The sequence below is a fragment of the Babylonia areolata genome, chromosome 20 (genome assembly GCF_041734735.1).
Source record: "Babylonia areolata isolate BAREFJ2019XMU chromosome 20, ASM4173473v1, whole genome shotgun sequence".
Taxonomy (NCBI): Eukaryota; Metazoa; Mollusca; class Gastropoda; order Neogastropoda; family Buccinidae; genus Babylonia; species Babylonia areolata.
The window spans coordinates 16,906,025-16,916,024 of record NC_134895.1 but is presented as its reverse complement, the minus strand read 5'-3'; the positions used below and the strand labels follow the sequence as shown (position 1 = coordinate 16,916,024).

General features: G+C 49.9%; 1 protein-coding gene across 7 annotated transcripts in view; it reads right to left on the bottom strand.

Moving 5' to 3' along the window:
- The window catches only part of LOC143295262 (uncharacterized), a 211,488-nt gene that overhangs the window by 173,354 nt on the left and 28,134 nt on the right, over window positions 1–10,000 (bottom strand). For 2 of the 7 annotated variants that reach the window (XM_076606846.1, XM_076606852.1), the window contains exons 1-2: window positions 5,471–5,826; window positions 2,541–4,607 (exon numbers count right to left, since the gene is read on the bottom strand). In XM_076606846.1, coding sequence (XP_076462961.1) covers window positions 2,541–3,358 — 818 coding nt within the window. In that variant the 5' untranslated portion in view covers window positions 3,359–4,607; window positions 5,471–5,826. The other 5 variants (XM_076606847.1, XM_076606849.1, XM_076606850.1 and 2 more) reach the window with 4 other exon arrangements.

Sequence of the window (10,000 nt, the reverse complement as noted above, 5' to 3'; positions counted from 1 at the left end):
ACAATTAGAGGAAAATATGTAATTTTGTCTACACCTTTCAGAAATCGGTAGGTTAAGCTTTGGGGAGAAAACTGAAACAAATACAAAACATGAAAAAAACCCACTATTGGTTAGACTATGACAATGATAATCGTACCGAACAATGGAAGAAGATCATGACCAGAGCCATAAGGACGATGACAACAACACAATCAACAAACACAACATATAAAATAATAATAATAATAATAATAATAATAACAATATACATAGTACTTATATGGCGCAAACTCCATCTCTCTCTCTCTCTCTCTCTCTCTCTCTATATATATATATATATATATATATATAATGGGCTCTAAGCGCCTAATATAAAACAAAACACACTAATGCATTATAACATACCTCTGCACATGAAAACAACAACAACAACAACAACAACAACAATAAAACAAACACACACACACACACACACACACACACACACACACACACACACACACACACACACACACAACGAAAATAAGAAACAACAAGTAGACGAAGTCACAATACGAGTGTATACAAAAGACGCCACAAAACAGCACTGAAACAAAATCAATACAGAGAAAAAGAAACAAAAATGGTAACCCCCCACCCCCCACCCACAAACAAACAAAAACAACAACAACAACCAACAACAAACAAACAAAAAATAGCAAGCGGAAGACGTCATAAGACAAACACGGAAGACAAAGTTAAACATCTCTGTAACCGTGCCAGAAGACATCCTCTCCAATAACAACAACAACGACAACAACAATCACAATAATAATAATAATAATAATGATGATAATGATAATGATGAAGATGATGATGATGATGATGATGATATGAACAATACCCCGTCACCCTCCTTAGATTATAAGATGGACACAAGACAGTAGGGTAGGTATGGGTAATTGCGAACAGCGTGTAATTGCGAACGATTCGTATACCCCCCCACCCCACTTCGAAGCGTTCTTAACGGTTGCATTTCACAAGTTAACATCTGCTTTGACCTTTTTTTTTCTGATACCTTAATGAATATCCATTTCCAAGAACCAGTCAAACCTCAGCTATTTCTGGCTATTTCCGCGCTCTTTCTTCTCTTCGCGCACCACTGTCAACCAAGGTTACAAACCTGCTCTCAAAAAAAATCCTAAAACCAAGGGAAGCAAGTTGTGGGACTTGAACTTTGACACAGTTTGAAATAGCTGATTTGATCGGATATGTTGAATGCGCATTACCAGTGCTGGGAGAATTCAAGAAAGCATACTGGTGACTGATCAGAACGTCAGTTTTGACAGGAATCTGCAAAATAGTGTCGTCTGCAATTAGACCATAGGATATTTTGACGTGTCTATTTGCGAACGATGCTGCACAGTTACTGAGCACTCTCAAAAGGATGTGCTTGTGTGTGTGTGCGGTGTTGGGTGTGTGCGTTTAAATGCCTGATTGTGTGTCTGTGTGCATGTGTGATCAAAACCAACAATACAACAGTCTGGTGCGATTTTCCGATAATGTGTAATGTCTAATGAATTAAAAGACCTGCTTCTGTTTTAATTGCCTACGTGTAACCAAAGCCATCGTTCGCAATTGGACTTGCCCGTTCGCATTTTTTTTTTTTTTTTACTTTCAGGCACCCCGTGCTATTTCAAACGTCGACAAAACGTTGAAAACTAATGAGGAGACGAACTGTTCCTGGTGCAACCAGTTGGAGAAAGTCTTCAAAAAAACAGGAGAACCATGTTTGATTATCTAACGACATGTTATCTTTACAGTACACACGTTGAGCTGTTCGCTTCGCGGACTGGATAGTTCGCAATTAGGCATACCTACTCTACAGGGTATCATCATCACAACACCTGTGGTTGTTGCTAGGAACAATGAAGACAAAGAAAGACAGCGGCAGTACTGGAAACAGTCAAAACAACACAAAGAGGGAGACTAAAAAAAAAAAAAAAAAAAAAAAATCTTGGTTAATAGTCGACTTACATGATACAATAGGCAACGTATCGAGCCACAGGACTCTTCGATCGTCAGGCACATGCAAGACAATACAAGACAATTCCTCTGGAGACTGAGACACAGAGACAGAGAGAGAGAGAGAGAGAGAGAGAGAGAGAGAGAGAGAGAGAGAGAGAGACAGACAGACAGACAGACAGACAGACAGACAGACAGACAGACAGAGACAGAGAAAGCGAGAGAGAGAACTGAAACACAGAAATGTTGTTTCATTTCATTAGCTGTTAAAGCTCTAGTGACGTAGTAGGTACAAATCAGAACAAAAAAAATGGTGCAAAACAGATAAAATGGAACAGAAAAAAAAAGACTTGAAGCAAACTAAACAAACTAAACAGAGACAGACACACACACACACACACACACACACACACACACACACACACACACACACAGAGAGAGAGAGAGAGAGAGAGAGAAAGAGAGAGAGATACAGAGACAGAGAGAGAAAAACGAGACTAGAGACAGACCCCGCCACAACGCCACCACACAAGACAAGAGACGCCACACACCAATACCTCTGTACCACCACCGTGGAGGATGACGACCCCTCCTCCGGCAGAGGCTGGTCCTGGTCCTGGTCCCCCGTCACCACGTCGTGAAGGAGGGAGGACTCCCTCAACTCCCGGGCCTCACCACGACCATCACCGTGGCACTCCTCTTCTTCCTCCTCTTCCTCGCTCGCGTGGTACTCCCTCGTCTGGTACTCCCTGACGTACTCCCAAGAACTTCCCACTCCCTCCTCCTCCTTCCCTTTTGCACGCCCCCCGCCGCTGCCATCCTCCTCATCCTCCTCCTCCTCCTGTCCTCCGCCGCAGGCCCCGTGAGAAGGGAACTTCAGCTGTCTCCTGCCCCGAGGGCTACCGGTCTCGGCGCTACCCTTCCTGTGGTGGTAGTCACTGTTGAACTGGTGGTAGTAGGATCGGTGCTGGGGGCCCGGAGGGCGGGGCTGGGGGTGGTGGCGGGCGTGGTGGGTGTGGGGTTGGGGGTGGTGGTGGCGGAGAGCGGGAGGGGGATGGGGATGGGGGTCCTCCTCTATGACCCTGACGCTGGTGGAGTCGCTGATGCGCACGCGCTTCTTGCCCGGCGACACGGGGACCACGGGGGTGGAGCAGAAGGGGTCCGCCGGGAGGGAGGAGGAGGTGGAGGAGGGGATGTGGGTGGGGGTGGAGGAGGAGGAGGGGCAGGAGGAGGAGGAGGAGAGCGGCTTGCCGTGGATGGGAGAGCAGGAGGGTTGGGCGGGGGAGATGGGGGGCAGGTCCGGCTCCAGCTCCCCGTTGGGAGGACCGTTGACCGCCATCACCGGTGGTGGTGGTGGTGGTGGTGGGGCCAACATGGGGCACCCCTGACCTCTACCACCTCCTCCACCTCTTCCACCACCTTCTCCTCCTCCACCAACACCACCACTACCTTCACTTTGTAGCCGCGGAGATGGGGGAGCAGGGTTGGAGAGAGAGGGAAGGAGGAGGGACGGAGGAAAGGGGTGGAGGTGGTAAGGAACGTAGGTTCCAGATCTCTCCGGTGATTCCAGGGGTCTGAGAGGTTTCTGGGAAGAGTTATCTTCGGCTTGTAGGCCAGCCAGCTGTCCCTTCAATCATTCAAGGGGCAAGAGCACAAATCAACGTCACCGGGCTTCACCGAGACTTTTCAATCATTCACAGCAAAAAAGGAAGATGTTTTGTGTTTTGTGTCAAGACTATCAGTTGCCGTGCCGGTGTCAGTTTCTGCGAGAGATCTTTCTTAGTTGACGAAACTGACGAAAACTATACCACGATCATCTAGTGTAGTCTGTGTTCGTTATTCAAAGTTATGGTCTGGTTGTTGCTTGGCGCGTCATCAGAGCTGTGTGGTCATCCATAGTCTTCAGTCTTCATTCTCCACTGACTGGTTGATTCCGGAGGGTTGTACAGGTTTGCTTTCACTCTTCAATGATCAGAGTTTAATCAAGTGTTGTTGTTGTTGTTGTTGTTGCTGTTTTTCAACACAGGTTATGTTTGCACTCCTCTGTGCACGCAGTCAATGGAACAGTGTCTTTGTTTGGTATTCATGGGACAACAATACAGGTTACGATGTTACTCCTCTTTACACTCAATCAGTGTAACGTCTTTGTTTGGTCTTCATGGGACAAACAACACAGCTTATGACTGTACTCCTCTGTTCACGCAATCAGTGTAGCGTCTTTGTTTGATCGGTATTCATGGGTCAGATGACAATGATATTCAATTCAACAACTGACAGCGATGTATAAATTTCTACACTCTTCGCCCACAACCACTCAGCCGTGTAATCAGAAAAAACAACAACACAGATTAATCCCGGCGATCCTCTCGAAACAAAATGCCCTCTGGCTCTGGCAACTCCTCAGTTGTCTACCCCCTCCCCCCTCCTCCTCCTCCTCCTCCACTCACAACACAAATTGCGTTCTGTCTGTTCAACATTGTCGGTCTTTTACACGGCGTTTCATTCATTACCTTGGAATCTTGACGATTCAAGTGAGTGATTTAATTCAAACAATGGGCTGTTCCGCGAAACAAAGGAAGCTCCGGTGACGAAAAAAAGACACAAAACAGGAAGAAACTGGACTGCTGCAAAACAGACACATTTATCAGAACACGCTGTAGTGGGTATCAATTATTACATAGCGTGTAGATCATCAGCAACAAAAACAATAACACAGCACTCAAAATTCCACCACAACTGTTGTTAACTTTGTGAAACGACGAACATTCAGACCAGTGAAACACAATCACGAAAGCGATAATAATCATGTAAAAACATTCCGAAAAGTACGAACACTTCGTTGAGTGAAGCAAGCAACACTGACTACAGTCGTGACGTTTCCCACCCCCCGACACCCCTACACACAACAACTGTTGATGTCCACCAACCTGTCGTGTTCGATAGTTCGGTACCGACTTGCCTGTTTGCCCTTTTATACTTCCTTCTTTTCACGTGTGGTGGTGACTGACAATCAGCTCACCTGTGAAGTGACGTAACTTCAACCACGCCCCCCCCCCCACCCCCACCCCCCCCCACCCCCTCTCTCTGTGCCCCGGCGGGCTGACGCCGCGGCGACTCGACTCGAACCCCCTTCCCTCCCTCGCTCCGTCCCTCCTTCCCTTCCTCCCCCACTCCCCACCGGTAGATCTTTCAAACTGTGCGGTCGGTTGGACTTTTTTTTTTTTAACAAGAAGAACAAGGTCTTTCAACTGACTACTGCTCGGGGACTCTGTCCCGGCGTTTCACTTTCCCTTCACATCAGCACGTGCGTTACAACTGACCACTGAACCCGTTTCAACTGACACATCTACCCCGGTTACCACGCCGCCGCACCTTCAACGGCAACATCTTGGGGATGGTGGTGTGGGGGTTTGTGGGGAGGGGGGGGGGGGTAGGAAGGGTGAGGGTGAGGGTGGGGGTCGGGGGGAGGGGGGGGAGTAATACCCACTTCTTCTTTCTCGACCACTGACGTCACAGTGCCACAACTTAACACTTTCAGAGAAGTACAAAGTAGAAACACTCGGTGTGCACACTTTTTTTTTTTTTTTTTTCAAGACAAATGCAGTAAATTACCACACTCGCAAAAAAAAAAAAAAAAAAAAAAAAAACCGACAAAAAACCGCCGCACCACCTCTACACAAGCATGTCCGAAAAGTTCCGAAGAAAAACAGGTTTGGGGAAGCACTTTGTTGCACAGTAGTCAGTAAAGGAAAAAAAAGCTAGACTGAATCGAAATGGGGCGAGAAAGACAGACAGTCACAGAGAGAGAGAGAGAGAGAGTGTGTGTTGTGTGAATGAGTGAAAGCTGTACTTGCACTGCAGTTGTGGTGGTTGGTTGATGGGTTACAGGCGGAGGTGGTTTGCTCTCAGCTCTGAGTCGCTCGCCGGCTCCCTATGGCACACACGGCAGGTACATACACACACACACATACACACACAGAGGCCAGGCCACTGCCGCTGCTACCTGTGAAACGCACATATATTCCCCCCCCCCGCCCCCCTTCCTTCTTCTCCCCCCACACCCCTCCCCCTTCCCTCCCCGTCTCTCTTCACCCACTCCCTCTCTCTCTCTTCTTTCAATCCTCCTGTTGCACGCCTGTCTAGTCGACTCTCTCAGTTATACAGCGCGTGCGTGCGCGCACACACACAAATCACACACATACAAATACCTCCAATACCATGCCCCGTTTCCCGTGCACACACAAATACACCTCTCTCCCTTTCCCTCTACCGATACACACACACACACACACTGAATACTGAGCTCAAAACACGGCCAGGTATGAATGACAAAGCTGTGTGATGATGAACACCAACCAACTCATGACTCAAGTCAGTGCAAAACAGATAGCTTCAGAGCGGGCGTCTGCTGAGTTGAAAAGGAAATGCACACAGCAGCGACGATCTCGTGTGTTTAAGGTCATGTTCCCCCCCCCCCCTTTTTCCCCCCCCCCCCCCCCCCCCAAAAATTTTTTTTTTCCCATTTTCCCCCCCCCCCAAAAAAAACCCCCAAAATTTCTTCCCCCCCCACCCTTTTTTTTTTAAACCCCTTTCCCCCCCCCAAAAAAAAAAAAACCCCCCCCCCCCCACCCCAAAAAAAAAAATTAAAAAAAAGGGCCAAAAAAAAATTTTTTTTATTTTTTTTTTTAAAAAACCCCCTTTTTTCCCTTTTTCCCCCCCCTTTTTTTCCCCCCCCAAAAAATTTCCCCCCCCCTTTTCCCTTTTTTTTTTTTTTTTTCCTTTTTTTTCCCAACCCCCCCCCTTTCCCCCCCCCTTTTTTAAACCCCCCCCTTTTTTTTTCCTCCTCCCACCCCCAAACCCCCCCCCCCTCACCCCCCCCCCCAAAAAAAAAAAACCCCAACCCCCCCCCCTTTTTCCACCCCCCCCCCCCTTCCCCCACCAAAAACCCCAAAACACCATAAAAATTTTAATTCCAAAAAAAACCCCCCCAAAAAAAAAAACCCCCCAAAAAAAAAAAAAAAAAAAACAACCCAAAAAAATTTTTTTAAAAAAAAAAACCCTTTCCCCTTTTTTTTTTTTTTTCCCCCAAAAAAACAACCCCCTTCCCAACCCCCCCCACCCACCCCCCCAAACCCCCCAAACAAAAAAAAAAAACCCCCCCCCAAAAAAAAAAAAAACAAAACCCCCTTTAAACCCCAAAAACCCCCCCCCCCTTTTCCCCCTTTCCCCCAAAAAAAAAATTTTTTGGGTTTAAAAAAAAAAAAACCCCACTTTTAAAAAAAAAATTTTCCCAAAAAAATTTAAAAAAAAAAAAAAAAAAAAAAAAAAATTTTTATTTTTTCCAAATCCCCCACCCCCCCAAAACCCCTTTTTTCCCCCCTTTTTCCCCCTTTCCCCCCTTTTATTTCCCCCCCCCTTTCCCCCCCCCCCCCCCCCCTTTTTTCCCCACCCCCCCACCCCTAAACCCCCCCCTTTTTCCCCCTAAAATTTACCCCCCCCCCCCTTTTAACCCTTCCCCCCCCCCCCCCCCCTTTTCCCCTTTTTTTCCCCAAACCCCCCCCACCCAACCCCCCCCTTACCCCCTTTTTATTTCCCCTTTTCCCCCCCCCCCAAAAAAAAAACCCCCCCCCCTTTTTTTCCCCCTCCCCTCCCCCCCTCCCTTACCTAACCCCCCTTTTTTTCCCCCCCCACCCCCATTTATTTTTTAAAACCCCCCCCCCAAACCCCCCCCCTTTTTAAAATTTTTTTTTTTTTTTTCCCCCCCCCCCCCCCCCCCCCCCAAGTCTTCCCCCTATTTAACCCCCCCAAAAAATTTTAAAACCCCCTAACCCCCTTTACCCCCCCCCCCCCTTTTTCCCCCCCCCTTTTTTAAAAAAAATTTTAAAAACCCCCCCAAAATTTTTAAAAAAAAAAAACCCCCCCTTTCCCCCCCCCTTTTTTTTCCCCCCTTTCCCCCCAAAAAAATAAAAATTTTTTTTCCCCCCCCCCCCTTTCATTTAAACCCCTTTCCCTTTCCCCCCCCCCTACCCCCCCCCAAAACCCCCCCCTACCCCCCCCCCCAAAAATCCAAAACCCCTAACCCCCAAACCCCCCCAAAATCCCCCTCACCCTCCCCCCCCCCTTTTCCCCCCCCCCAAATTTAAAAAACCCCCCCCCTTTTTTCCCCCCCTTTTTCCTACCCCCAAAATTTTTTAAAAAAATCCCCCTTTCCCCAACTTTCCCCTACCCAAAATTTAAAATTACCCCCAAACCCCTTTAAATTTTCCCTCCACCCTCCCCTCCCCCCCCCCCCTCAAAACCCCCCCCTTTTACCCCCCTTTTTAAAACCCCCCCTCTTTACCCTTCCCCAAAAAAAAAAAATTTTTTCCTCCCCTTTCAAAAAAAAACCCCAACCCCTACTTTTAAAATTTTCCCCCCCCAAAATCCCCTCCCCAACCCCACCCCTTCCCACCCCCATTTTTCCCTTTATTTTAAATTTTTTAAAAAAAACCCCCCCCTTTTTCCCCCCCCCCTTTAACCCCCCCCCCCCTTTCCCCTTTTTTTCCCCCCCCCAATTTTTTTTTTTTTTTCCCCCCCCCCCCCCCCTTTTCTTTTACCCCCTCCAAATTTTTTCCCCCAAAAAACCCCCCCCATTTAAACCCAAAATTTCCCCCCCCCTTTTTTCCCCCTTTAAAAATTTTAAAAAATTTCCCCCCCCTTTACCCCCTTACCCCCACCCTTTAAACCCCCCAAAAAAAAAAAAAATTTAAAAAATTTTTAAAACCCCATTTCCCCCCTTTACCCAAAAAACCCCCTTAAAACCCCCCTTTTAAAAATTTTAAAAAAAAAATTTTTTCCCCCCTTTTTTTCCCCCCCCCAAAACCCACCCCCCCAAAACCCCAAAAATTTAAACCCCCCCCTCCCCCCCAAAAAAAAAACCCCCCAAAACCCCCCCCCAAAAACCCCCAAAATTTCCCCCCCCCCTCAACCCTCCCCCCCCCCCCCACTCCCCCCCTCCCCCTTTCCTCCCCCCCCCCTCCCCCCCCTCCCCCCCCCCCCCTTTCCCCCTCCCCCCCCCCCCCCAACCTCCTCCCACCCCCCCCCAAAACCTCCACTTTTCCCCTCCCCTCCCCCCTCCCCCCCCCCCCCCCCCCTTTCCCCCCCTTTTCCCTCTTCACCCTACCCCCTTCACCCCCCCTCCCCTCCCTCCCTCCCCCCCCCCCAAACCCCCCCCTCCCCACCCCCTCCTCTCCCCCCCCTCCCTCCCCCCCCTTTTAAACCTCCCCCTCCACCCCCCCCCCACTCCCCCCCCCCCCCCCCCCTTTCCCTCCCTCCCCCTCCCCCCCCCACCCCACCCCCCCCCCCCACCCCCAACCCCCCCCCCCCCCCCCCCCCCCCCCCCCCCCCCCCCCCCCCCCCCCCCCCCTTTCCTCACTCTCTCCACCCCCCCCCTCCTCTCCCCCCCCCCTTCTCCCCCCCTCCTCTCTCTCTCCCCCCCCTTATCTCTCTCACCCCCCCCCTCACTCTTCCCCCCTCCCTCTCTCTCTCCCCCCCTCCCCTTCTCTTTCTCCCCTCCTTATCTCTCTTCCTCACCCCCCCCACTCTCCCCCTCCCCTCTTCTCTTCCCCCCCTATCTCTCTTTCCCCCCCTTACTTCTTCTCTCACCCCCCTCCTCTCCCCCCTCCCACTCTCTCTCTCCCCTCCCTCCTTCTCCTCTCTCCCTCCCTTTTCTCTCTTCACCCCCCCCTCACTCTCCCCCTCCTTCTCTCCCCCTCTCCCCTCCCTCCACTCTCTCTCTCTCTCCACCTCCCTTACTCTCTCTCTCTCACCCCTCCCTCACTCTCACCCCTCCCTCTCTCTCTCTCACCCTCCCTCACTCTCTCTCTCCCCCCCCTCACTCTCTCTCTCTCTCCCCTCCCTTACTCTCTCTCTCACCCCTCCCTCACTCTCACCCCTCCCTCACTCTCTCTCTCACCCCTCCCTCACTCTCTCTCTCTCTCACCCCTCTCTCAGTCTCTCTCTCACCCCTCCCTCATTC